Genomic DNA, 27,713 nt, shown 5'->3' on the forward strand with positions numbered 1-27,713 from the left:
AAATGTCTCTTAATAGTAGGCTTCCCTGGTGGCTCAGATGGTAAAGACTCTCCTGCAATGCAGGATCTCTGGGTCAGGAAGATCCCCTGGAGAAGGAAATGCAACCCACTCCAGTAATCTTGCCTGGAGAATTCCATGAACAGAGGAGTCTGGCAGGCTACAGTCCATGGGGTTGCAAAGAGTCAGGCATGACTGAGCAGCTATCACTCAAGTAGAAACGTGTTACAACTTGACAAAATTCTGTGAGAGATATGGATAGAAACAGGATTTTGAAGGAAAAACAAACCATGTTAAAATTTAGGTAAATTTTCTAATAAAATTTTATAACATATTTACAGTATGTGGGAAACTACATCTCTTGCAACCATTAAACTTGTTATTACAACAACAATACAGAATGTAGGGGCGGTAAAAGTTTTGCCAAATATGGGGGGTAGTACTCTAACAGAAGAAGACGGCATCAGAGGATGAGACGGTTGGACGGCATCACCGATGCAGTGGACGTGAACTTGGGCAAACTCCGGGAGACCGTGAAGGACAGGGAGGCCTGGCGTGCTCGGTCCATGGGGTCGCAAAGAGTCGGACACGACTGGACGACTGAACAACACCACCACTCTAAGAGATAATCGTACCCCCAAGGATCCTTGGAGGGCTTAAAAAGATGATAGCAGAGGCTCAATAAGTAAAAGTGGCTTTACTTCCTTCATTAGTCCCTGTGATTACTGAATTTAAATACTAAAATATTTCCTCTCTCAGTCATGGTACTGGCGAAGGACTGGCGAAACAACTGGCAAAGCGTGAAACCGCGGCACGCTCCGCACGTCCCTTAGGAACTGGGCCGCGCGAATGAGACTGTCGGCGGGATGTCTGGGTTTTATTTTTTCCTCTCCCAAAGCCTGAGGGTTCGGGGGGTGTGGGCGCCCCAACTTCAGACCCCCCTGCACCAAAGACCACCTCTCAAACCTCATCGTGGAGGCACCAGTGGGTAGAGGAAGGTCACCACCCGGGCAGGTGCTCTGGGGCCCCGCTTTCCCGACTGCAGCCCCGCCCCATCCCTGCCCCGCCTCCCCGGCTTCAGCCCCGCCTCCCCGGCTTCAGCCCCGCCCCGCCGCAGCACGTACCGCGCGGTGAAGGGCTGGGCGACGGCAGGGCGGGGCGACGCTATTCCCAGAAAGGCCCAGGATTGATGGACGGCACGGCGGCGGGGGCGGGGCGACGCCGGCTCTTCCGGAAGGGATCCGGGATTGGCGGGCGGGGGCGGGCCCAGCGGGGGCGGGCCCGTCCCGGGGGGCGTGGCCGGGACACGTGGTGCGGAACCGGCGCTGCAGCTGCGGGCGGGTGAGCGGCCTTCTCCGGGCGGAGAGGCCCCTGAGGGTGGTGGGAGCGGGGCGCGATGCCGGGATGTGGGGCCGTGGGCCGCCTCTGGAGAAGCAGGGGAGGCCGGGCGTGGTTGGGGAGCCGCTGATGCCGGCCCGCCCCAAATGGCAGGAGAGGGTGTTGGGTCAAAACGCAGCCCGCTCAGCTCGGGGGTCGGGGCTCTGGGGCTGCGGGGGGCGCGCCGGCCTGTTGACCCTCCCGCGGCGAGGCCCGCAAAGAATGAAAGCCTGGCTCTCCCCGCGGAGCCCTTGGCGGTGGCCGAAGGTTGGTGCTGCGCCCGCGGGGCAGAGGCCCGTAGTCGGGGGTCTCTAGCCCCCCGCCCGCACTTGAGGCCGGAAGGTTGCTCTGAGGCAGCGTCCGCCTTCCCACCGGTCAGGTGCGGTGATGCTTGGTTCCCGGTCGGCCTACACTGAGTTCTTGAGACCCTGATCCTCGCGGTCAGGGCCTCCGACCCGCCCCCGCCGCCCGCACGGGATCCTGGTGCTGACTCAGCGATCTGGTGGAGGTTTCTGCATGCCTTTGTCGTCCCTGGTGTTGGCAGGGAGGAGTGGCCGAGGGTCATTTTGTAGACCTGTATGTTTGCGATTGGACAAACTAGAGGGTTCCGCCCCGTTTTAGTGGTTTTTACGCAGACTTAAAGCCACGATTCTGGTGTGTGTTAAGTCTCTTCCTGAGTCTTGAGTTAATGCGGGACAGGATGGGGCACTCATAACTGAAGGAATCTTTCATGGGTGTCACTGGATGGTCCCAGGTGCTACCCTGTCACTCCTTCCTCTCACACTAGTTCACTGCCGAGGCTGTTTCTCCCTAGAATCTTAGATTCCAAGAGTGCGGTGTGCCTGGCACTCTTCGATTTGGTAATACTTACTTTTATTCCCTCCAGCTCAGGACTTTTACCCTCCTCAGTGTGGTTCACCAGGACATATAAAAGTGGTCCTACTTAATGGATTTGGTGCTGGCAGTAGTGAAACAGGAAAAACTCGAACTGTGAGTGGGAGGGAGAAATGGACCCGGCCCCACCCCCCTGGGTGAGCAGTTCAGAACAGCAGTAGCTTTTCACCCGGCCTGGTGAGGTGGCAGGCCGTGCTGAACAATCTGGTCTCTGTTTACTCTCCTTTGGTTTAAAAAAAAAAGAAGAAGAAGTGCAGCTTTGATAGTTCCATCTTTGACTTTAGCTGGAAGGCCATTGCTTAATCAGGCCACAAAGAACATGGTATTAATGAGAACTTATCACAGTGAGCTTGGGATCTGTGCTATTTAATGACCAGAAACTCAAATGAAAAGTACCTGACTTAGTGTATTTTCCTGCTAAATAGAGTTTCTTTTTCTTTTTTTTTTTTTTTAGAGTTTCTTTTGTGATTGAAAACTTTGACTTATGTGCCTTATGACCCCATCATTGAGATACGGGAGAAGGCAATGGCAACCCACTCCAGTACTCTTGCCTCGAAAATCCCATGGACGGAGGAGCCTGGTAGGGGGGTCGCTAGGAGTCGGACATGACTGAGCAACTTCACTTTCACTTTTCACTTTCATGCATTGGAGAAGGAAATGGTAACCCACTCCAGTATTCTTGCCTGGAGAATCCCAGGGACGGCGGAGCCTGGTGGGCTGCTGTCTATGGGGTCGCACAGAGTCAGACAGGACTGAAGCGACTTAGCGGCAGCAGCCGCAGCATGGAGATAAGACCCTCAGCTGAAACAACCTGAGTTGGCTGGGAGATCTGTGTGCTCTGTCGCTGATGTTGGAAGAGGGTTTTCCTTACTGAACCCTCACTGCACACCCACCGTCTGCTGCCAGACTTTGTGATTCTGAATTAAGTCCCTCGTCTGTTTAGAGCTTCTCATGGCTCTGACGGTAAAGAATCTGCCTACAGTGCAGTAGACCAGGGTTCAATTCCTGGGTCAGGAAGATCCCCTAGAGAAGGTCATGGCCACCTACTCCAGTATTCTTGCCTGGAGAATCCCATGGACAGAGGAGCCTGTTGGGCTACAGTCCATGGAGTCACAAAGAGTCAGACAGGACTGAGCAGGTAATACTTTCACTTCTTTCTGTTTAGAAATGACTTCAAAGTCCTAAACTGAGAAGAAGATACTCTTTAACTACAGTGTGTCCATACATGGGTGCCTGTCTGCTGTCTCTCTCCAGATATCAGTTGCCAGGGTCTTGTGACTCTAAGCTGCAGTTCTAAAATCCTTCCCGTCTCTGCGGTGCTGAGTTTGCTCCTGGTCCTTGAGCTCTTCTCAGTCACTGCTGAGGCTTGAATCTTGCCATGTGATGGAAGCTGAGTTGTTACTTGGAAGGAGCGAGGGGAACCCCCTCTGAAAGTCCCAGTTCTGGGATTTTCTTTATCTCGCGTTGGTTCCAGTTTTTAAAGATGCAGAGTCAAATGGCACCTTCTCCCCTGTGTCAGTAAGGCGGAGCAGGATGTGTTTGGTCTCACACAGAAGCTGGACGTTCGAAAATGCACCTGGGGAGATGGACGTTTCTCTTCCCTCATCAGGCCCTGGTGGACTCTCACACGCTGTCCTGGCCGTTTCTGGACCTGGGCTTTCAGTTTCCTTAACCTGAACCCACGTCCCTCTCCTTGGATCTTGGGTGCTGTGCTGTTGGTTTGCGGTATAAGGACACATGTGACATTTTTGCTGAGCGCCTTGGAGTGATTCTTTCCTCTGTGGTAATAGTAAGTGGCAAGTTCTCTGTGTGCTTTGAGAGTAAGATTAAATTTTTTAAAAAAGTGTTAAGAACAGTGGTGTATCAGTACTCCTGGAAACTACCTGCTTTTAATTATATCAGATTGTCTTCAACTCAGGCCCTTGCTTCAGTTACCTGCCATTCTGTCACACAATTCCTGGGTATGTTTCCTTCTGAAAAAAAAAAAAAAGAAAGAAAGAATGGAGATCAGCCTGAGCCTCTCTGATTGCTTTCCCGAGCCGTTGTCTCTGCTGAGGTCACTTCCTGGAGCCCTCGTGACGGCCGTGTCTCGTGCTGTTGGGGCGGGGTGCAATTTATGATCCTGAACAAGTGCCTCCCGGGTCTGGGGATCAGTCGGGCCCTGTCTCGAGGCAGCACTGACAGGTTCTTCTGCCTTCCAGGAGTCTCCAGGGTCTGCGGTCTGGTTGAAAGATGTCGGCCCTCACCACCCTGTTTAAGTACGTGGATGAAAATCAGGATCGCTATGTTAAGGTAAGGGAATGTTTAGTGACTGTTCAGGTCCAGTTTAGTCCCATGGGACCCAGAGAAACTTCCAAGGAGCTAATATGATTGATGCTGTTCTAATCGAGTATTAAAAATGCTGTCTAGGCAGAGAAAGACAGACGCTAGTGTGATCTCACTTATATGTGGAATCTGAAAAAGTTGAACTCAGAGAAGCGGAGAGTTGAACCCTGGTTGCTAGGGACCGAGGGGTGGGGAGATGAGGGTTTGGCCTAAGGGTTCAGACCTGTTATGGGATGAATAAGTTCTGGGGATCCAGTGCAATGAGTGGTGAATATAGTTACCAGTACTCTGTTACATGTTTGAGTAGATGTTAAGTCTTGCCCCCCAACCAAAAAAAAAAACGTAACTTAAATTATGTATTGTCGAGAGGTCTTTTCCTCTGCTTTCTCATTACAGTATGTAAGTTACTCTTTCGGCTTTTGATAGAAACTCTTAATACATGTTTCTAGAAACAGCAAAGCTAATTCAGGATTTTTGTCTGTTCTTGTGGTAGATATAAAGAACTACCTTACATTGCATGTTTTAAATGATTCTGTAATCTTATATATTAATCTGTTTCTTGATGTTAACGTAAAGAGCCGTGCTTTAAAATCACCTTTGGTAGACATATTTCAGGTGAAATCTTTCAAGTTCTCATTTGAAAAATTCTATTTTAGAGAACATGGCCATTCTCAGGATGATAAATAAGGCAACTTGAACTGTGAAGATATTGGGTATTTTCTGTATCTTCCAGTTTCAATTTTGTCAGAATCAGATATAAACATGTTTATGAAAATTACACATTTCATAAAAAAAACTTACGTGTCTTGCAACCACATCATGCTTGGTGGCTAATGAGTCTCCTGTCATTTTGTATAGTCCTTGATATGGGGTCAGTGCAAACAGTCCTTATATCTTAAACAGAAAGTAGACGCCACAGATCTCTTCCCCCATGTCTGGGCAGTGGGATCCAGATGGAGCAGACAGGTAGCGAGTGAGCTCTGTGGGCCTGAAGATGGCCCACCTGTGAGCACCTTCCTCCCTCCCAGAGCAGCTTTTCCAAGTCCCTTTTGCTTGTTCTCCACCCACAGAAGCTTGCAGAATGGGTGGCCATCCAGAGTGTGTCAGCATGGCCTGAGAAGAGAGGCGAGATCCGCAGGATGATGGAGGTGGCAGCCGCCGACATCAAGCAGCTGGGTGGCTCTGTGGAGCTGGTGGACATTGGGACCCAGAAGGTGGGCAGCGGGCCAGGACAGGGGCTTTCCTGAGTGGCTCCATGGAGCTGGTGGACATCGGGATCCAGAAGGTGGGCGGCAGGCCGGGTCGGGAGCTTTACTGAGGGGTTGGCAGGACTCGGCAGGTCCTCACAAGTTCTGAAGGCTTTGCTGCAGATAAATCACTGGCCTTTATTGTTTCTTAATAATTTATGTATTTATTTATTTTTGATTGCACTGCGTCTTGGTTGCTGCGCGGGCTCTTCTCTAGTTGAAGCGAGCAGGGTTGCTCTCGAGTCGAGGTGCACAGGCTTCTTCCCGCAGTGGCTTCTCTGGCTGCAGAACATGGGCTTTAGGATGCACGGGCTTCAGTGATTTTGGCTCCTGGGCTCTGGACACAGGCTCAGTAGTTGTAGCACACGGGCTTGGTTGCTCCAAAGCACATGGGATCTTGCAGGACCAGGGACCAAACCCATGTCTCCCACATTAGCAGGCAGGTTCTTTTACCACTGACCCACCAGGGAAGCCCAACTCGCTGGTCTTTCAAACAAGCAAAGGTGGCCTGACTTGGATGCTAAACTGGGTGGCTTCTTGAGTCAGAGTGGACTGAGATTCACGATACCCATTGTGTTCTTCCAGGGAGGGGAACTGTTGAGGGTTATCCAAGAGGAAGTGAACAGAATGGTCCTTCCGACATGAGCTGAGGTTCCTTCCCCAGAGCCAGGCAGCCTTCAGACCAGGAAGGTACACTCTGCCCATTAGCTGCAAAACTAATGAAGATGTCCACTCACTCACACCCACTGTGTCCCCAGTGTCACGATTGATAGAACAGTGCTTTTTTCATGACTCGGTTCCTGGGAAAGAGTGACTTGAGGTGTGGGGCACAGGGCTCAGTTGTGTTTTAATGAAGGAATCTGACAGATTCTAACTTGGATGAGTGATATCACTGTGTGGTACCCTATTCTGCTGTTTTCGTTTCAGATGCTGTCAGCCCCGTGTTAACTACATGTTTCGTGCCATGCATTTTCAGCGTTTGTAATCCTCCTTTAGGTTGCAGGGCTGACTGGGTTTGGTTTATCTTGGTTCTCTTGTCTGATGATTTATGTGTCCTTTGAAATCACAGTCCTGGGATTTTAGGAGTGGGCATGCAGCCTGGTCTGCTCTTCTCATAAATGGAAGGACCCAGAGGCTCAGACAGGCTCTGTCTTTCTGGGAAGCAGTAGCAGGTCCATGGCAAAGGAGGTTACAGTCTGGGCCTTCTGATTCCAAGTCCAGTTTGCGTGTGAGGCTTCTGCTGACTACAGACTTAATAGTTAATTTAAGGTTACTTAAGATATCTTGCAACTTCCTGGCACTTTCCCCACTCCTCACTGTGAGAGGACAGACCAGTATTCCTGGAGTTGTTTTCTGTTAGGAGCATACTTGTCTTGCTTCCTCTCCCTTTTTCCTAATATGCTAAAAACAAACAAACAAAAAAAAAAAAACTAGGTGGCAAATAATTTTTAAGAGTTGTTACTTTAAAACAGGCGAAACTGTTCCAACTGAGCACGCACACCTTAGCGATGTATTTTTCCTGGAGAAGGAAACGGCAGCCCACTCCAGTGTCCTTGCCTGGAGAGTCCCACAGACAGAGGAGCCTGGCAGGCTGTGGTCCATGGGGTTGCAAAGAGTCGGACTCAACTGAGCACTTTTAAAGATCATTTTTTAAAATTTGAGCAGGTTGCCTACGGTTATAAACATAATTGTCACTGTGCTCTGGATTATGGGGGCATATATTCTTGTTAATTATTAACTCAGTGGAATGATGTGATATTGAGCTCTGCAATAGAGGGTGATTGATGAGAACAGATACACTTGCCCGAGGCATGCTGATAGCACCTGCTGTAAACCCCACTCTCTCCTTTTTTTTTGAAAGTGGTGTGTAGTTGCTTTCCAGCGTTGTGTTGGTTTCTCTCGTACAGCAGAGTGAATCAGCTGTAGGTCACATACATCCCTTCTGGTCACCGCAGAGCACTGAATAGAGTCCGCTGCACGCCAGAGCGGGTTCTCATGCGTTACCTTGTCTGTGTATGGGAGACTGGGGTTAGCACCGCACTCCCTGACCAAGGACCATCCCCCATGGCCTCCCCTCCCCACCCCCCAGCTCCCGGATGGCTCCAAGATCCCGCTTCCGCCCATTTTACTCGGCAAGCTGGGCTCCGACCCTCAGAAGAAGACGGTGTGCATCTATGGCCACCTGGACGTGCAGCCAGCGGCCCTGGAGGACGGCTGGGACAGCGAGCCCTTCACCCTGGTGGAGCGAGACGGTACGCCGCTCCCTGGAGGAGGGGGCCTGTGACCTCAGGCTTCAGGAAGTGCAGCCTGGCCTGTTGGTTGCCATCTTTCCAGAACTAGCTATTTTCACGGAACCTAGAAATCAGGTTCTGGAAGCTTCACGTCTGTGCTCGGTTCTTGAAACGCCGGGTAGCCTTACTTTCCCGGCAGAGCCTGGTCTCCATGGCCTTGGGCACGCTGGGCTTCCCGCACCTGCTGCCGTTTTCCCAGGAAGCCTGGCCTGAACTGAGCCAGCGTGGCCCCCAGCCCCGGACCTGAATCCAGCCCTACTCTAGGGGAAGCGTCAGCATTTCCCCGACCCCCGCCCCCGCCCCACCTTCATCTCTGAACCTTCACTTTTCCGCACCAGATGTGGCCTTTGGCCCCGTGGAGCAGCCCCTTGTGTGTACCTTGTCCCCTTGGGCCGAGTCCAGGCTGTCTTAATTGAAACCTTTCCTCGGGACATGTTGCATTTCTGTTGAGTCCTCCCCAGCGGCACAGGGGCAGTCAGGTCATCACGGCTCACGTGGTCCCTGCAGTGCACTTGCCATCTTGTCCCTAGTCGAGGGCCTGGCCCCCCGCGCTCCGCCCATCCCCCCTCTTGTCCCCTCGTTCCCTCCCGGCCGCTCCCAGCGGCAACCTGCTCCCTACCCTGCCCCAGGCAGCACCCAGAGGTCACTCTCATCTCACCCTGCTCATCTGCCTTCCCCACACCACCCCCACCCCACCTCGCCCCAACCCCTACCCACCCCCCACCCCCCACCCCACCTCACCCCAACCCCCGCTCCCCAGCCTGTGACCATCACCCAGTGAACCTGCCGATTGCTATTCTAGGCAAATTGTACGGGAGAGGAGCCACCGATGACAAGGGGCCGGTGGCCGGCTGGATCAACGCCCTGGAAGCCTTCCAGAAAACCAAGCAGGTACGTGGCCCACGCCCCGCCACCCGCTTCACTGGTTCCATCTGGTGGTGCGCAGTGGAGCTTTCTGTTCCCGGAGCAGCCAAAGATCAAAGATCACACTCCCCACCCACCCCATCCCCCGAGCGGCATCAGCGCAGCTGGGCCACGCTCCGCTTCATAGCCTGTTTTCTAGTTTTAGGAAACACTGAAGATGCACTGGTTTATGGTTGTTCTAAGGTCACCCTGTTGGTGACTCAACAGGGACCCAGCCGGCAGGGGAGGTGAGAGCTCCGGGCACAGACCGTGCCTGGGGAGGGGGTGCTCACCTGCAGGGGACCCAGGCTGTGATAGCGGACAGACCCCTTACTTCCTGTTATTCTCTTACTTACCCATCTTTTCAAGAATTCTTTTTAATCTAGTTGTGATCATAACGTATAGACAGTTTCTGCATCTTGCTCTTATCTTGCGATGAGATAAGAAGCGTTCTTCTCAGGACTGGAGGGGTACATCTGAAAAGGTTTCAAGTGTACTGTGCTCAGGGGCCCTGGGGTCTGTGGTGGCCGAGGGGAGGGGCGTCCATTCGCAGACCCAGCCCCCAGCTCACCTCTGTTCCCCTGGAGAGGCGGAGGGGCGGGGCGTGTGGTGAGCTACGCTTCCTGGGGCGGCTCTGAGCTGGGACCCCACAGGGTGGAGTGCATGTGGGCCGACCGGCCATGGCCTTTAGCATCAGCTCACTCAGGTGCAGCTCCATGGTCTCACCTGTGGAAGGGGGCCACCCGCCTCAGGGCACAGCACCGGGGAGACCTGGAAACCCCCGGAGCAGAGCAGGAGGTGGTGACGCCTCAGAGTCGCTGTCCGCTCTGGAGGAGGAGGGCCCGCGGTGGGTGGAGGGTGGGGTCGTGCAGGAGGAAGGTGCCCGCCCGCTCACTCTGTCCAGGGGTGCACAGCATGGCTACCGCAGTTCAGATGGAGGCTCCAGCCGGGTTTGTGTCCCAGCCTCTGTCTTCAAGCAGCTCAGCTTTGCCAGAGACGCCTAATCTGTGCTGGGTGCTGGCAGGAAACCCTGCGAGTGAGCCGCGCGATCGGGCTGGGGGCCCCTGGGAAGCAGTCCTTGCAGGTGACCGGCCGGGGCCAGGCACGTGTCCTGGCAGCCCGGCGCTGGGGTGGAGGGTCTCTGCCAACCCCCTTTGCCCGCCCCGTGGTCAGCGCGGGGAAAGTCAGTCGGGTATTTGAAATGCACGATTTCACAACGCTTGGTGGCTTCCTGTCTGTTCTAAGAAATAAAATCCATGTGCGCTGACTGCCCCCTTCACCACCCCCTCCCAGGAAGTCCCCGTCAACGTCCGCTTCTGCCTGGAGGGCATGGAGGAGTCGGGCTCCGAGGGCCTGGACGCGCTGATCTTCGCCCAGAAGGATGCGTTCTTCAAGGATGTGGACTACGTGTGCATCTCCGACAACTACTGGCTGGGCAAAAACAAGCCCTGCATCACCTACGGGCTGCGGGGCATCTGCTACTTCTTCATCGAGGTGCGCAGGGGCCGTTCCTCCCCCAGGAGGGTCTCTGGTTGCGGCCAGAGCCTTGTGATTTAGGGAGCGCCTGGCCAGGCCTAGGGGGCAGCAGACTGATTTCTGAACGTGCCGTGTGAGCCTCCTCTGCCGGCTCTCCCACCGGGGGGTGAGGGCGAGCTCCAGAGAGCAGCCCGCAGAGCGGCCCGTGTGTCCACAGGTGGAGTGCAGCGACAGGGACCTGCACTCCGGCGTGTATGGCGGCTCTGTGCATGAGGCCATGACCGACCTCATCATGCTGATGGGTGAGCACGAGTGGGCCCCTGCAGCGATCCGGGGGTCTTCTCTCCCCCCCTCCCTGGATGCTCCCTCTAACAGGCCCACGTGGTTCATGTCTGCCTCCCCTTCCCTCCCCACCCCCGTCCCCCGGCCATCAGACCCCGCCTCGGGTCTCTAGAATCACGGCCATCCTTGCCCTGGACACAGTGGTGTCTCCCCTTCCTGCAGGGGGTTGCTCTGGTCCAGTTGGCTGTCATTGGCCATGGCGGATCTCCTGTGAGGCTCGCTCTCCGCCCCACTGGGCGCCTGGCCTCACCCAGGGTGTGCTGAGTCACGTTTTCCTCCCCTGTGGGCGGCGTGTGTCATACATGGAGCCGACTTTCCTGGGCCTGGAGTGCGCTCTGTCTCACTGGGTTTTCCCTCCTCAGCTTGGGAGTAGGTGGCTTCTTAGGGAAGGGGCATCAGAAAGGAAACACAGGCCTGACGGTGGGCAGGCCGGCAGGAGCCAGTTTGCTCTGTGTGTGTCCTGCCCTGTGACTGCGGGTAGTTCCCCTGCCGTCTCTGCGGCCGTCTCTTTACCTTAAAGGGAGGCGGCCCCACGCCCTCCCGGGTTGTCACGGTAATGGATGACAGGCGGCACAGGTGCTTCCACTCACCCCCACTCGCCCACCACCCAGGCTGCCTGATGGACAAGAAGGGGAAGATCCTCATCCCTGGCATCAGTGAGGCCGTGGCCCCGGTGACCGAGGAGGAGCTGGAGCTCTACGATAAGATTGACTTTGACCTGGAGGAGTATACCCGGGACGTGGGCGCCAGGACCCTCCTGCATGGCTGCAAGGTGCCCCCCGCCTGCCAGCTTGCACTGCGCGCAGCCCTGGGGCCCCGGGGAGGGGGCTGCAGGCTGGACAGACCTGGGCATACCCCGGTCACGTGAGTGCCAGATGCTGCCGATGTCAGCGGGCAACACGCGCCAGGCTGGGAGCTGGGAGCTCCCTAACATGTCAGGGACCGCCTGTGACACCCCGGGGACCAGGCCGCCTGCAGAGGGGGAGCTTCTCCTGGTTCACACACGCCAGGAAATTGCCCATCTGCCCAGGGGTGTCTCACTGTTCCCCAGAGAGCCAGGTGCCAAGGTGGAGACTGATTGCACAGAATGTTTACTTACCTGTTGGGAGAATCAGGTCTGGATATAAATTTCAGTTCTAAGTACCTGCAGCCGCAGGCTCTGGGGAAGCAAGAGGAGCTCGCCAGCCACCTTGGGGGCCAGCTCGCCTAGTGGCCCTGCTGGATCAGTGCCGCCTCCCTCTGGGCATGCGGTCCCCCAGCCGCCTGGTCTCCCCCGCGAGCAGCTGGTGATGACCCTGACCCACAGTGCTGACTGCTGTTGGCATTGCTGACCCCTAACAAGCTGGTGCTGACCCCCAAGTCACAGTGGGGAATCCCCCAACCCACAGTGGGGACCCCTGACAAGCCAGTGGGGACGCCTGACCAGCCGGTGCTAACTGCCGACCCACGGTCCTGACCCCTGACCGATGGTGCTGACCCCTGACCCGCAGTGCTGACCCCTGATACGCAGTGCTGACCCCTGACCCGTGGTGCTGACCCCTGACTGCTGGCTGTCTCTCTGCAGAAGGACATCCTGATGCACAGATGGCGTTACCCATCCCTGTCTCTCCATGGCATCGAAGGTGCCTTCTCCGGGTCAGGGGCCAAGACCGTGATTCCACGCAAGGTGGTCGGCAAGTTCTCCATCCGACTCGTCCCGAATATGACTCCAGAAGTGGTCAGCGAGCAGGCACGTAGACACGGGGGTGCAAGGAGGGCTGCTGTGCCTGAGGAGATGGTCACTGAGGGCCCCAGGGGCCCCCCGACAGGGAAGGGTGCTCCCCTCCCCCACACAGCCCCATCCCTGGTGCTCCCCAGCTCAGCCATCTCTAGAATAAGCAAGTCAGATCCTAATCAGAGATAAACAAATAAATCAGAGATATGCTGAATAAAACAGCATCCCCCGTGCAGGACCTTTGTCCCTGCTGAGGCGTGCTAAAATTTGATCTCTGACCTCATTCTAAGGCTTTGAAGCAAAGGCTGACTCTGGGCTGAATGTGTTGTGGTGAGAGTCCAGGGTCTGGTCCATGGTGAGCAACAGAGAGGGCTGTGGGGGGGGGGGGGGGTCCAGAGGGGAGAGGACCGGGGAAGGAGATGAGGATGAGACCCAGTGTTCACCCACAGACTCACTGTAGACCCCGGGTAGACCCATAGACCCAGTGTAGACCCTCATAGGCCCAGTATAGACCCCTCATAGGCCCAGTGTAGATCCCTCATAGACCTACTGTAGACTCGCATAGACCCCGTGTAGACCCCTCATAGACCCAGTGTAGACCCCTCATAGACCCAGTAAAGACCTCTCATAGACTTCGTATAGACCCCATGGAGCCCCCTCATAGATCCAGGGTAGACCCTCACAGACCCTGTGGAGTCCCCTCATAGACCAGGGTAGACCCGCCCACCGGAGACTTGTCTCGGAGTGGATCCCCAGCCCTGGACCAGAGAGGTCAGGCTTGTGAGACATTGTCCTTCCTGTCTCTGGTTCAGGTTACGAGCTACTTGACCAAGAAGTTTGCTGAGCTTCACAGTCCCAACAAGTTCAAGGTGTACATGAGCCATGGCGGGAAGCCCTGGGTGTCCGACTTCAACCACCCTCACTACCTGGCTGGGAGGAAAGCCCTGAAGACAGGTGGGATGCACCCCCGGAGACGGGCTGGGCCATGCCGCCTCCCACCCTGGGAGCAGAGCCCTTGCAGCGGGCCTGGGCTCGGGGTTGCCGGGCAGTGGGTGTGTGGAGGGCCCCTAAACCTCCGTCTCTTTTGTTCCGTCCTCCTCAGTGTTTGGTGTCGAGCCAGACTTGACCAGGGAAGGCGGCAGCATCCCGGTGACGCTGACGTTCCAGGAGGCCACGGGCAAGAACGTCATGCTGCTGCCGGTGGGCTCGGCAGACGACGGAGCGCACTCCCAGAACGAGAAGCTCAACCGGTGAGCACGGAAAAGAGGGGCTCCCTGCAGCGCAGGGGGCTGCTGAGAGCAAAGACAGACCCTGCAGGAGGGCTGGGGGAAGGCCAGAGCCCTGGGTGTTAGGACGCAAGGTGGAGACCTCGGCCCAGACACAAGGGGGGCCTGTGGTCGCGGAGAGGCGATGCACTGAGGCCCGGGGTAGCCCGTAGTCCAGGAGGCCAGGATCAGGGCTGGTCCCGATGGCGTGCTGGGCTGGGCTTGAGAACCAACTGGGCTGGAGCATTCGGGACCAGCAAGCCAGGGCGCCGGGCATCCACTCCCAAAAGGAACGCGCGCGTGGGCCCAGAGCTCGGGCGCCCGCCACTGACCCCCGTTCTCCCGGCCAGGTCCAACTACATCGAGGGGACCAAGATGCTGGCCGCGTACCTATATGAAGTGTCCCAGCTGAAGGACTGAGCGCCGCCCCACTGCCCCCGCGCGCTCCCCCGCGTCTCGGGACCGCCCGCCGCTCCTCCCCTCTGTCAGATTCTGCAGACTTCCAGCGCGGACGTGAGAGCGCCCCCGCCCCGTCTCAGGATGGATAAGCAGTCAGGCCCGGGGCCTGTCAGCGACCCTGGATGAGCTGACTGCCCCCTGGTGGTCAGCGTGAGTTGGTCTCCAGAAGATGGCACGCATTCCTCGGTACAAAGTGCTGGATGGCGTCCACAAGGGCTGAAGCGGGGTTCGGGGTCTCCTGGCCCTGCCTCTGTCCCCAAGTCATGGTCGTGCCCGCTCGGAGCATCCCGTCCCAGGCCTGGGGCCTCGAGGGCAGCCTTCCCGATCCGTGCTGTCTCGGGCACATCCTGTCCTGTTCTCAAGACCTTTACCATTACGATATTCCATCTCTGTATTAAAATCCTTCAAAATCTAAACCTGAGCCGGAGGGTTATTTGGTCTCAGTCTGTGTTGCCAGAATTAACAGTAAAAGTGGAGCCTCCGGAGGAATGAGTGCCCGCGCACCTCACTCCACGCAGCCGCGTGTCCGTGTGAAACTGGCTGCAGGAGAAGAGACACGGGGTCGGGCGCGTGGGTCGGCCGCGTGAGCGCTGTCCCGAGCACACAGAGGAACCGAATATGTAGCATTAGAGGAAGGCCTCGGAGCGGCATTCCCTTTTCAGAGAGGACTGTGCCATCAGCCTCCGAGGCTTTGGGGGGATAGGGGGTGGCGGTCAGGACGTTCTCCCCACCCGCCCACCTTTCCCCTCCCGCCATTCCACGTCAGAATGAGACCAGGCGCAGTCTCCGGCTCAGGGCGGAGCCCAGAGCCGTCTGTTGCTTTCGGGTTCAAGCTCACCATCAGGCCTCAGCTCCATTTAGCAGAACCTGTTAGCCCACATCATAAGAGGAGGGCCCCAAAGTGGACAAGTGTGTGCCAGGCTCCTCTGACCTGAGTTCCCTGAGCCTCCCAGAAGAGGCCGGCTCAGTGCGCAAGTCGAAAGGGACAGTCATCGAGGAGGAGCTGGAGATCCTCGGGACCGCAGACGGCCTAGGCCAAATAGCCGGGAGGGGACAGTGTGGACGCGGAGTCAGGTGGATGGACGCGGCCCCGCAGCTGCGATCGTTCCTGTGGGAGAGACCAGGGCTGACCCCCCGGGGGGGCGACCAACTCACAGCCTGTTGGGATTGAACCACGTCCCCTCAAAGTCCGTGTGTTAGAGGGTGGCCCTTGCCCAGTGTGACTGGAGTCTTTATGCAGGGGGGCGTTTGGACAGCGGTGCGCCCAGGGAGAGGGCAATGTGATGGTGAAGGCAGAGGCCGCGTGATGTGTCTGCAAATCAAGGAACTCACCCGGCAGGTGCCTGCGGCTCCTGGGAGCCATGTGAGGCCAGGCACAGACTCCCCACCCCCAGTCCACCCCGGGGGGCAGAACCAGCCCTACCAAAGGTGACAGGGCATGATCTCGGTGCCTCCCTCCAGTCTGCCGACCTCGGGCGGGTGCCCCCGCTCTGTCTTCAAGGTGACACCCTCCGCATGCGCCCAGCAAAGGCCTGGGCTGTCACAGATGAACCGGCTGCGATGGCCTCAGTAACGTCAGATGACCTTCTGGCCACTACCTCATCCCCTGTCTGTGCACGCATTGTTCCTTCCTCCGATACCAAACTGAATGAATCTCTCTCAAGCATCTTTGTTTTCCGAGTGTGAATAGGCCCACTATTTCAGCCTTGTGCTCCCTCTTGGGGAGGGGAGAGGATGCCATCCAACACATTTTTAGGGGGTGGGGGGATATTTAATGTGACCAGCTGGGGGCCTTGGTGAGACCTCCTCTTGCACTTTCCTCTGAGGTTCGGGGGTATGGCTGAGGTCCTCTGAACTGCCGCCCAGTGCACCCCAACTAAGAAGAATGGTGAGTAGACCCTCCACCGCTCGGGGTCAGACAGAGTGTACACCCCACCGCTGAGCCAGGTGAAGCAGCTGATCCCCGCCTGCACTTAACTTAGATGTGTCCTCAGGCCCTCTGTCTCGGCCTGAGCAATGCGCCATCTGAAAGTATTTTATCGATATTTTTTGGGTGACTGTGCTAAATTGCTTCAACTCTTTGCGACCCTATGGACTGTAGCCCTCCAGGCTCCTCTGTCCATGGGGATTGTCCAGGCAAAAATACTGGAGTGGGTTGCCATGCCCTCCTCCAGGGAATCTTCCCAACCCAGGGATTGAACCTGAGTCTCTTACATTTCCTGCATCAGTAGACAGGTTCTTTACCACCTGTGCCACCTGGGAAGCCCTTGGGCAGCTATGCATTCCAATAGATGGTTAAACACTTTTTTCCATCATTATTTTCAAGCATTTCATTCAGTGCCTGGAATCAGCTCCCCTCAGAGGAGGCTGGGACCGAGGTGTGTATGCCAGGCCCAGGCAGGTGGAGAGAACTAGACTTTCAACAGCGCACTTCTCCATGCTCCTATTTTCTTCCCACAAAAGAGCCAAGTTACTCAGGTGATGTCATCATGCAGCATTCTTGCCTGTAGCTAATTATAATCAATGTTTTCAGAGAAGAATCAGGATAAAACAGTAACTCACTGTGAATGACAAAAGACTTGCAATAGCCATGGTCACAAATATGGTAAGAGCTCATTTTTAAAAATTAGTCAGTGGACAAGGAAATTTGGTTATTTCTAAGGCATATGACTTTCAAAGATAAAAATTGGTATTATGGTGGATTCTATGGACAGTAAGGATATTGAGAAACTCCTTGGAATTTGTATGCAGTTTTTGGAACACATATACTAGTTACATATACCAATACAGATATAAACTAAAGAAGGTTAAAATTAAAATCACTTTTACTTTACAATGCTTCTCATGTAATTTAATATATCAAATAAGCCTAATTAGTTTTATATCACTATTTTTATATGGAGAGAGCATAAATCTTTGATATTTTCTGGGGGCCCTCTGGGAAAAAATTCCCAAAGTTGTTTCTAAGTCAAAAAGACTTCTTTTAAAACCTGACTTTGGGGACTTCTTCAGTGGTGAAGTGGTTAAGACTTTGCCTTCCAGTGCAGGGGGTAAAGGTTCAATCCCTGGTTGGGGATCCCACAGCCCCAACCTAGTGGTCAGAAAACCAGAACATAAAGCAGCAGTAATATTGTAACAAATTCAATCCAGTGGTCCACATTAAAAAAAGAAAAAAGAAAAAAAACCCTGACTTGGGGAAGTTCTCAAATATGTCAACAGGTTTAAGATACTTGATTCAATGTGATCACATGTAATGTGAAATGATACTTAGTTATCTCTTTAACCAAAGTAACAAAAGATTTCAAAGACATGGTATAAAGACAGAAAGTTATAAAAAGACTTAAGTTCTTTCAATATTGAGAAGACTCAGTTTTCTGAAGTAATCGAAGACCTGATTAAGACAGCATGAAGTATAGGAAATTATTTTGGTAAGTACAGAATCTTTGTTTTCTCAGCATATTATTCAACAGGTAAAGTAAAATCTTCTGTGATAAACAAGAAAACCTTGTTCTCTTAACACAGAATATTGAAGTCTAGTTTTGCATAGCACACTGTTGATATTAAAGATTTTTTTAAAAAAACCTTTTAATAAATTTAATTTTAACCAGCTTGACCACACAATGTATTGATAAGATTTTCTCTCTCTCTTTCTGTTCTGTAATTTTTAATACCTATTTTTTCTTTATTCTCCTTAAAAAATAATTGAAGCAACAATTAAATAATCTCTAAACAAGAACAAAATTATTTTCCTTTTCCCTTTACAAAAATGCATACTTATACCTTAAACCTTTTTTTTAAACCAAAAATCTCATCTTGCTTTCCTTGCATACTTTGTATCGAGTTTTTTTCTTTATTGTTTTTATTTCCAGTAGTTTCATTTACATATAAGACTAGAATTCTTAACTCTTAGTAATTACTATCTTGTGAAAGTTGGGAGGTAAGCAATTGTGAACTGTCTGTCACATACAGCTTTCTGTAGTAGATGAGCAAATTTACGTATCAAGCCATCATTTCTAGGGGCACATGCTCCCTCCTGGTGGTCTGTGGTAAGTAGCTTCAGTCGTGTTTGACTCGTTGCGACCTCACAGACTGTAGCCCACCATGCTCCTCTATCCATGGGATTCTCCAGGCAAGAACACTGGGGTGGACTGCCATACCCTCCTCCAGAGGGATCTTCCTGATCCAGGGGTTGAACCCACATCTCTTGCATCTCCTGCATTGGCAGGTGGGTTCTTTACCACTAATGCCATCTGGGGCGAAAAAGAAGGCTGGATGACCATCTTGGACAGGTGACATCACCCAGCAACCTTTTCAACTTTTGTTGTCTCAAAGTAGCTTACTCTAGAATGCTACAGATTATTAACCCTTTCCTCCCTACAGCTCCTAGTGCAACTTATTTTCAACGTGACAAAAGAACATATTTACTAACAGACTCAAATATCTTTAGTCTCTCTTTAATAAGCCCAAAGTAGATAATTTAAACTTAGGTTTAGAAATCTCAGTGTTTTATCTTATTGAGAAATGGTCTCAATATTTACTGATTAACCATCATTTAACTGAATGTAAGTTAAAGGTTTGCATTACCCAAAAGATTTTGGAAGCGATGTTTGAGCAGAAGTATTTCATAAAGCCTAATTCTTTCTTGAGTTGCCGTGGAGGAGGTTGTTGAGTGGTGCTGGGAGCCGGGCTCCGAGGGATGTGATTGGAAAGAGAGGAGGTGGTGTGAGTCCAGCCTCAGTCTTCTCAGACACGGCCTCTGACCAGTCGGGCCCCGCAGCACAGGGCTCCTGCCTGAAGGGCCGAACATCACCGTCCACGTGACGGAGCCCAGATGCACTGTTAAACGTCTACTGAGTGTCTCGGGGCAGATGGAGAAACGCTGGAGGCGGGGAATTGGAGTCTGAAGACACCCCCGCCCGAGCTCCGCTCTGGGGACGGTAGGTAACTCTACACCAGGACTCGAGGGGCTTCTGTCCCTAGAGACCCCCCCCTGCTGGCCCCATAACCCCTCAAGTGTCTGCCTCTCAACGACTCTTTCAAGCAACTGCGACCCGCCCCATTCAGAAGCGCTCTGATTGGAAACACGGCCTCTCTGCAGACCGCACTCAGCTTGCGGCGGCACGTAAAGACGGGGGCGCTGTCCTCCACTGACCCCCAAAGAATGGGCTTCAGAGCACGCGGAGGGAATGGGGGCCTCGGGAAAGGAGAGGAGAGTGGTGGAGGCACAGATGGGCTCCCCACGGGCTGCGGGATGGGGAGGGAGAGAGACCCGGAGCTGCTCCGGTGAGGGCGCCCCTGAATCCTGGTTTTAACAGATTTCAGCTCTGCGGTTTCCCGGGTACCTAACGACACACCTGTACCAAGGGCCAAGGACCTCCGCGGCAGTGCTGTGCGAGGGTGGTCTCACAAAGCCTAGCACCCCTGATCACCTTGACCTTGCAGTTATCAGTCCTGTCCTAATAATGATGGAAAAGGGTTAGTCGCTCAGTCGTGCCCGACTCTTTGAGACCGCATGGACTGGCATTGTAGTGCACCAGGCTCCTCTGTCCATGAGGTTGCCAGGCAAGGCTGGGTTCCCGTGCCCTCCTCCAGGGAATCTTCCCAACCCAGGGACTGAACCTGGATCTCCTGCATTGCAGGTGGATTTTTCTTTTCTTTTCTCTTTACTATCTGAGCCACCAGGGAAGCCCATATAAAACAAAACCAGTTAGCAACCCTGAAAATGGAACCAGTCACTACAGTAACTCAGCAGAGGATGTCAGTTCTGACCAACCACCTGCAAGGAGAATGAATGAGCTGGACAGTGGGACTGAGGCATTCACCCGGCAAGTGGGGCAAAGGGATAACAGGATAGAAAACAGAAGATCGAAGACAGCTGGAGGGCAGATGAGATATGAGAGACTCCAGCTGTAGTAGAAGTCCCAGAAAAAGAGTCAAGAAAACTGCCGGGGAAGTAATGTGGGCCTATAGGGTAGGGGTCCCGAAGGAAAAGAATCCAACGAGGATTTTTGACAGAAGAGAAGCCATTTTTGCCCGAGTCATTTTGGGATCTAAGCTTGGCCACCATGCTCTCAGTAATTCATGATCTTGTGAGAACAAATGATCGTCATCAGGCGAGAGACAGAACAACAGCCAAGACAAGGAGTCAGCTGTAAAGACCCCAGGTCTGCTTCAGTAGTACAGATTAGCCCAAAGTGCTCCACCTCCAGACCAACTGGAATCTGAGGGATGACAATATTGACCTTTTCTAACCCTCATGACTTCAATCATCTACCAACTACCTTTGCCCCAGTTCTCTGCTGAATTCTTCTCTGTTTCAGCCCCTTCATTAAGATGCACGTACCCTTAGCTTAAAAGTCCCCAAGTATTCTCCATTCCGGGCGACACTACTTTGAGAAAGATCCCTTAAGTGTTCTCCTTATTTGTTGCAAGTGATAAACCTTCCTCCTCCTGTCCTTTGACTGGTGTGTTATTTTTGGCTTGATCCCCACCAAGAGGTGACCCCAGTGCTGGTATCGCAACTGCCTGCGTGCAGTGTGAGGCATCACCTCTGGGTCTGGGAATGAGGTTCAGCTGAGCTCTCCTGAACATTCACTGGAAGGACTGATGCTGAAGCTGAAACTCCAATACTTCGGCCACCTGATGCGAAGAACTGACTCCTTGGAAAAGACCCTCATGCTGGGAAAGATTGAAGACAGGAGGAGAAGGGGACAAAAGAGGATGAGATGGTTGGATGGCATCACCGACTCGATGGACATGGATTTGAGCAAACTGCAGGATACAGTGAAGGACAGGGAAGCCTGGAGTGCTACAATCCATGGGGTCTCAAAGAATCGGACACGACTGAGCACCAACTGAACACCGACTACTGAACACCAACAACAAGCTCTCCTCTGGGGTGAAACTCAGCCACGAGAAGGAGGAGAAACTGGCGGTTCCTGGGACTTCCTGGGGAGGCCTGATCCTTGAAACTTCTCCTTGGCCCAGAGCCTTGTCCAGGCTGCCCCCTTGAAAGCCCCGCCCTCACAGGCTTGCTGAACTGGCTCATCTCTGCAGGAGTCCTTGGCTCAGTTCAGAGCCTGCAGGGGAATGAACAGAATCCAGCAAAGCTGGCTTTTTTGGTTTGGAATTTTTATTTTTTAATCTTCTCATGATGAGATTAAACTAGGCTAATAAAGCATTTTTTCTGTATCATAAAATTCACCAAAGCAGACACAGGTAGAGCGATAGTTGTAAAACATCATGTGGGACTCTGAAAGACTTGGTAAGTAGCATTCTGGGCGTCCAGGTGAACCCTGGCACTAAAGTTGCTTATGCGCGGAAAAGGGTTTGTCTAATGGGCTGTCGTGTGTACACAGGGGAGCCACCCTTGGTCCCCAGCTGTGTGGGGGGAAGTGGGAGGCGAGAATGCTTTCATTTTCTATTCTTTGTGCTGCTCAACACAAGAAGCTAAGGACACACCAGCCTCCTCCTGAAATGCCTGCTGCTTTCCTGGCAGGACATAGAGAAGCCACATTGTTTGAGGCAGCCCAGGAGCATTCCGAAGCCACCGTCTGCGAAGCACACGGTTCATCTTTCTCCCCAGTTGTTGACTGGAGCCAGGAGAGAGCAGAGAGACCCCCGAGGCCTGTGTCCGTGGCGGGGAGAGGCTTTGAGGAAGTGAAGCTCGGTGGATGGGTGGAGAATGGTCACCACAGAGGTGTGGCCGGGACTGCAAGAGGTCGGAAGTCCTTAGGTTAAAATGGACGCAGGCCAGGGGCTCCGGGAACTCCGGTCCCGTCTCAGAACACCCAGCTGGAGCTTGCAGGAGCCTGCAGAGCAGCCCAGGGCCGGCCCCAGGGAGGACACTAGGGCCTGGGCATCGGCTCCGCTCCCGGACCCCCCGCCCGCACCTTCTCCTCTCCAGGGACTCCTTTCTGCCCCCGGATCCCCGCCCGCACCTTCTCCTCTCTGCCAAGGCCAGGCCAGGGCTGCCCTCTCTCAGGCCCAGGGTTTTGTGGGTGACTCGCTCGTTCAGGTCAAGCATGACTCTGACACGAGGCTCCGGAGGAGAGATTCACCCGGGGTCCTAAAGGCGAGATGAGCGCCCAGGGCCGGCCTCCGTGGGCCTGATGGCAAGTGGAAAGGGGAGGCAAACGGAAACGGAAAGGGCAGACGACAGGAAAACGCGCCCCTGTGAGGGCTGAGGGTGCAGGCCCTGCGCCAGGACCGCCTCGGAACAAGCCAGTCCTCCGCGCCCCTCCCTCTGCAAGTGCCCTGGGCGTCACCATCGAGGTTTTCCCCTTCCTCTCCCGCGGCTTCCTTTTCCTTTTCAGATTTTCCTTGCACATTTCACTGAAGAGGAGCAGCAAATAATTTTTTTGTAATGGAAACTGGATGAAAAATAAAAATAACAGTTCAGCCGTTCATTTAGATGGCTCAGCCGTAGAAGCTGGCCTCCTGCGCGTCCTCACCGTCCCGCCGCGGCGGGTCCCCGCAGCCCCGGCTCCAGGCTCTGCCCGCCCCCGACGCGGGACCCCGAGCCGCCTGGAGACTCGCTCCGGTCGGGTGAGCTGGGAGCAGAGGCGAGGCCGCGGCTCCGCAGCGCCGTCTGCCGGGCCAAACCGCCGTGCGCCCGCGGAGAAGCGCAGCTCACCGCGACACCCACTGGACCCTCTCCGCGGCTTCCTCTGTACACATTTCTCATACTCAGTAACACATTTCTATTGTGGAATGGGTGCTTACATTCCTGATTATTATCTTGATGACAACTGTATTGCAATATGACTCATTTCCCTCGCAGTCTGCCCACTCACAGTGTGCAGTTCAGTGGTCTTTCGTGAATTCAGGATTGATCCGTCACTGTCACAGTCAACTTTAGAGCATTCTCATCGCTGGAGAAGATCCCCCAGCTCATGAACAGGCTAAGCCCCTTCCCCCCCGACACCCCCCACCCCCAGTCCTCCCAGCCCTAGGCCACCACCAACCTACTCTTGTCTCCGTTTTTACCTATTCTGGACATTTCATGTAATTGGACAAATGCAAAGTGTAGCCTTTTGTTTCTTCTGGCTCATGCACATTGTAGCACATGTCAAAACCTCATCTGTCTTCATGGCTGAGTAATATTCTGTTGTGTGTCTCCACCACATTTTGTCTGTACAGTCATTCATTGCTGGTCATTTGGGTTTTTGTCTCCACCTTTGACTGATTCAAATAATGCTGCAGTGAACATGTATAAGTTTTCCGGTGGACGTGTGTTTTCATCCTTCTTGGGCATGCAGCTAGGAGTGAAACTGCTGAGTCGTACGGCAGCTCTGTTGAACCGCCGAAGGATACTGCCAGACTGCTTCCCAATGCACTTATGCCACCTTACATCCCCACCAACCATGCACGAGGCTTCCGGTTTTCCCACACCCTCTCCAGCCCTTGTGGTCATCTGACTTGTTGGTTTTAAACATCCTGAGTGGTGTGAATTGTTGCCTCATTGTGGTTAGATCTGAGTTTCCTGGTGGCAATGATGTCGGACATCTTTTCACGAGCTAGTGGGCCATTTGTGCATTCTCTTTGGAGAAGTATCTATTCAAATCTTTTGCCCATTTAAAAAATTAGGTTAATTTGTCTTTTATTGTTGAGTTGTAGTAGTTCTCTATCTTCAAGACTCAAGTTCTCACCTTCACTCTCTGGGTGCCTGGAATTGGAGGCCAAGGGAAGAAGCAGCCTGAACCTAAGATGTTTCTGAAAAATAAAATCTATTTCAAAACTGTACAGAACCAGTCCGGAAGGAAGAGGAGGAAGATAATTAGCTTCATTCTCAACCTGGAAGCTCTACTCAGTTCTGGACCTGTTTTTTTCTGCTCTGCCCCTAGCCTGGAATCTTCTTTGGGGGTAGAAGGAAGACCAGGGGCTCATGGGCGGTGGGGGTAATGGGGTCTCAGACAAAGGAAGACCGTGGGTCGCGGGCTCCCAGGCAGAGACCGTGGCCAGCAGTGTCTACATGCTTGCCAGTCCTGCCATGTTATTTATCAGATCAAATCTTGTAAAGCTTCTTAGAGTATTCTGACCTCAGGAGTGGATGGCATGAAGCCCTACAACACTGCACAGGATTTTAGTCCGTCCTTAAAAAATATTCCTTCTAGTAAAGTGAATAATCACCCAAATAAATTTTGTTGCTGTTTTATTTTTAAATTAATATTATTAATTCACACCTTTCTCTCCTATAAACACTGTCCTTGACACCTGGGATGTAGGAAGCTGATTATACTTTTCAGGAAGTGACCCCATGTGTGTGCTGCCACTTCAGACAACTGTCCGGCTCTTTGTGACCCCACAGACTGCAGCCTGTCAGGCTCCTCTGTCCATGGGATTCTCCAGGCAAGAATACTGGAGTGGGTTGCTGTGCCTTACTCCAGGGGATCTTCCTGACCCAGGGATCAAATCCCCCTCTTACATCTTCTGCATTGGCAGGCAGGTTCTTTACCACTAGCACCACCTGCAGGAAGCCCCTGAACCCATAGGAAAGATTGTATTAGGAAAAGAACAGAAGAAACTTGCTTAAAGACAAGTTTGTTAACTTGGTTCTGTCTTATTAAAATTCTCTAGCATTGCAAAGGAAGTGTTTGGGAAAAGATGTAGCAAAAAATACATCTCCTGTTCTATTCCCTTGTGTTATTTCAGTTCAAAAGACGGAGAGCAGCTGTGTCGGATAACATTAACTTTATTGAAGTACTTTAGAGATGGAAAGTCCCAAACCTTGTCCTTATTTTAAATGGTCCCCCTGCTGTCGCCCACTTGCAGGCGGCGTCTCTCCTTGCTTTCCTGCTGCTGCTGGTCGGAGGCATGTTCTCCACATCCACCCCACCCCCTGGGCCGCTAGAGAAAGTCTTCCAGTACATTGAACTTCATCAAGATGAATTTGTGCAGGTAAGAGACCCGACAGGCGCCGAACACTTGGACAGTGCACTTTGGGAAGCTGGGAGAATTTGCCGGGAGTTGTGGATTTTTTTTTTTCTTTTTTGCCTGACAACTTGCTGTTCAGTCACTAGGTCGTGTCCGATTCTTTGTGACCCCATGAACTGTAGCCTGCCAGGCTTCCCTGTTCTCCACTGTCTCTTGGAGTTTGCTCAAGTTCATGTCCATTGAGTCAGTGATGCTATCTAACCATCTCATCCTTTTCCTGACAACTTAATTCCATTTAAAATGCATGTGGCTCCTCATTGAATTAAAATAGTCAATGTTGGTTAGATTTAGGTAAGAGATCCCTCCCAGCCGTTCCTCCTGAAAGGGGGCATTCCCAGCACATTTGCTCTAGGTCTGTCTGTTCAGGGATGACCAGCAAGCTCTGGCGAGTCCATGTTTATCCTGGACCATCATCAGATGGCCCATCCTCCCCTCTTCTTCAGAGCGTCCCTCACCGAGGTCCCCTCCACCCATAAACCTGCCTGAAACGTCCCCGTTACATCACCAGCTGCCACAGCACCTGTAAGTCCAGACAGTCCTGTCAAGCTCATGGCAAGGCTGTCGGTTTTGCAGCCCACGCGCACCATGTACTTTACTGCCTCCTTTACGAGTCTCTGCTTCATCCTGACATGTGGCCATCTGCACGTGGTGTGGGCATATGTGTGTGTAGGGAGAGACATGGCTAGTGGGGGCCAAGGGGAAGAGAGAGGCCTGGGGAGCAGAAAGTCATGGGGGTTGGGGGGGCGCTGGACCCACCGTCCCACCTGGCACACCCCCTCCTTCTGCTGGCTCTCCTACCCGCCCACCCCAGCACGCCCTACCCGCATCCACCACCAGGAATACCCTGAGCTCCCAACACTGTGTCTGGCATGTGATGCATGGTCAGTGTCTGCTCATTGGACCAACCAGCCCACGTCAGGAATATTATTGTGCAAACCGACTGAACCCCCCGTGTTCATACTAAAGTACTAAGCTGAATCTCCAGGCTGCTGGCCCTGAGCTGGGCCTTCACGGACTCCTTCCTCATGGGGGCATGTTCACTTGATGGAAATGCCTGTTGAGCTTTCACAACTTTCCTGGGGTGTTGTCCAGTGTAGTGGGGAGAGAAGAGAGAGGTGAGTCAGGGACCCACAAGGGGTGTTCGTGGGAAGCCGAGTCCTCGAGTGGGTGGCCAGAGGCTTTCAGTTCAGAAGCCAGCCGGGTGACGGGGACGGCCCTTCCGTGGGGGCTGAGGCCTGGGGGGCCCAGGTCCAGGCTTTAGAAGCAGGCTCTTCCATCCGTCCTTCCCCCGGGCTCCTGTTCTCACCTCCAGCTGGGTCTCCAGGTTAGAAGAGGGGACCCAGGAGTCCTGCAAGGCACGCCCAGGGGATCAGACATAATGACCCCCCACGCTAACACCTGTCGCCTTTGCCCCCAGACGCTGAAGGAGTGGGTGGCCGTCGAGAGCAACTGGGTGCAGCCGGTGCCCCGCCTGCGACGAGAGCTGCACCAGATGGCGGGCCTGGCTGCGGACCAGCTCCAGGGCCTGGGAGCCCGCTTGGCCTCGGTGGACACGGGCTTTCATCAGGTGCTGGTGCCCCCGCCTCCCGCCTCGGCCAGGCTCCCCTTCCTGGGGCCAGGATGGGGCTTCCCTGGGCTCCCCAGGGCTTCCTAGTGTCCCCGCCTGCCCCATCGTCTCTGGTCCCAGTGAGGTTTTGGCACTGACTTCCTGTCCTGCCGGACAGAGGGGCAAATGGGGCAGGTGAAGGGGGCGCGTGAAAGCCCCTCACCTGTGCTCTTCACGTCCTTCACGTGCCTTGCGTTTCTCCCAAGAGCCCTCTCCCTTAAGCACAAATGCCTCCTTAAAGGAACCACCTCTCAGAATCAAGGTTCCCTGCTGCCTCTCGGGGGAAGGTCGCAGGAGGAGGGCGTGGTGACCGGCTCCTGTGTCCTTGTCTGGAGAATCCCATGGACAGAGGAGCCTGGCGGACTACAGTCCATGGAGTCACAAAGAGTCAGACACGACCAACACAGGGACACACACACTCACACACACACACACTGTCTCATACACACACTCTCTCACACACAATCACGCACACACACACACACAGTCACGCACACACACACACACACAGTCACACACACACACACAGTCACGCACACGCACACAGTCACGCACACACACACACAGTTATGCACACACATACAGTCACACACAGTCATGCACACACACACTCTCACACACACAAACACACACACTGTCTCATACACACATTCTCACACACACACAGTCACGCACACACACATACACACAGAGTCACGCACACACTCACACACACTAACACACACTGTCTCATACACACACACAGTCACGCACACACACTCTCACACACACAAACACACTGTCTCATACACACATTCTCACACACAGAGTCACGCACACACACATACACAGAGTCACGCACACACACACTCTCACACATACACAGTCACACACACACACACA

General features: G+C 53.6%; 2 protein-coding genes and 1 long non-coding RNA gene across 7 annotated transcripts in view; 2 read left to right on the top strand and 1 right to left on the bottom strand.

Moving 5' to 3' along the window:
• The first annotated feature begins 1,240 nt into the window (after positions 1 to 1,240).
• Positions 1,241 to 14,706, top strand: CNDP2 (carnosine dipeptidase 2). Of its 4 annotated transcripts, none has more exons than XM_070452973.1 (12): positions 1,241 to 1,338; positions 4,470 to 4,560; positions 5,664 to 5,807; positions 7,930 to 8,092; positions 8,934 to 9,022; positions 10,328 to 10,528; positions 10,728 to 10,812; positions 11,464 to 11,624; positions 12,417 to 12,581; positions 13,379 to 13,520; positions 13,669 to 13,816; positions 14,182 to 14,706. In XM_070452973.1, the coding sequence occupies exons 2-12, from the start codon at positions 4,501 to 4,503 to the stop codon at positions 14,249 to 14,251; spliced, it is 1,428 nt and encodes a 475-aa protein (XP_070309074.1). In that variant the 5' UTR covers positions 1,241 to 1,338; positions 4,470 to 4,500; the 3' UTR covers positions 14,252 to 14,706. The 4 variants fall into 4 exon arrangements, with proteins under 4 accessions (XP_070309074.1, XP_070309076.1, XP_070309077.1 ...); XM_070452975.1 differs by lacking the exon at positions 1,241 to 1,338 and adding an exon at positions 1,384 to 1,641; XM_070452976.1 differs by lacking the exon at positions 1,241 to 1,338 and adding an exon at positions 1,729 to 1,753.
• Positions 14,707 to 16,060: 1,354 nt separating this feature from the next.
• The window catches only part of CNDP1 (carnosine dipeptidase 1), a 31,055-nt gene continuing 19,402 nt past the window's right edge, over positions 16,061 to 27,713 (top strand). For both annotated transcript variants that reach the window (XM_070452981.1, XM_070452980.1), the window contains exons 1-3: positions 16,061 to 16,178; positions 25,064 to 25,189; positions 26,643 to 26,792. In XM_070452981.1, the coding sequence (XP_070309082.1) occupies positions 16,176 to 16,178; positions 25,064 to 25,189; positions 26,643 to 26,792 (279 nt within the window). In that variant the 5' untranslated portion in view covers positions 16,061 to 16,175. The remainder of the gene's footprint in view (positions 16,179 to 25,063; positions 25,190 to 26,642; positions 26,793 to 27,713) is intronic.
• On the bottom strand, positions 21,405 to 22,764 carry LOC110127030 (uncharacterized). Its single transcript, XR_011482779.1, has 2 exons — positions 22,231 to 22,764; positions 21,405 to 22,182 (listed from the first exon to the last, which is right to left on the bottom strand). It is a non-coding gene; the product is annotated as an uncharacterized lncRNA (long non-coding RNA).

This window comes from Odocoileus virginianus, chromosome 22 (assembly GCF_023699985.2).
Source record: "Odocoileus virginianus isolate 20LAN1187 ecotype Illinois chromosome 22, Ovbor_1.2, whole genome shotgun sequence".
NCBI lineage: Eukaryota > Metazoa > Chordata > Mammalia > Artiodactyla > Cervidae > Odocoileus > Odocoileus virginianus.

Bases quoted from the DNA above. Each gene is read 5' to 3' on its own strand.
- CNDP2 (XM_070452973.1), top strand. From the start codon at position 4,501: ATGTCGGCCCTCACCACCCTGTTTAAGTACGTGGATGAAAATCAGGAT. The intron at 4,561-5,663 runs GTAAGGGAATGT...CTCCACCCACAG, and splicing joins ATCAGGATCGCTATGTTAAG to AAGCTTGCAGAATGGGTGGC. The intron at 10,813-11,463 runs GTGAGCACGAGT...CCCACCACCCAG, and splicing joins CGACCTCATCATGCTGATGG to GCTGCCTGATGGACAAGAAG.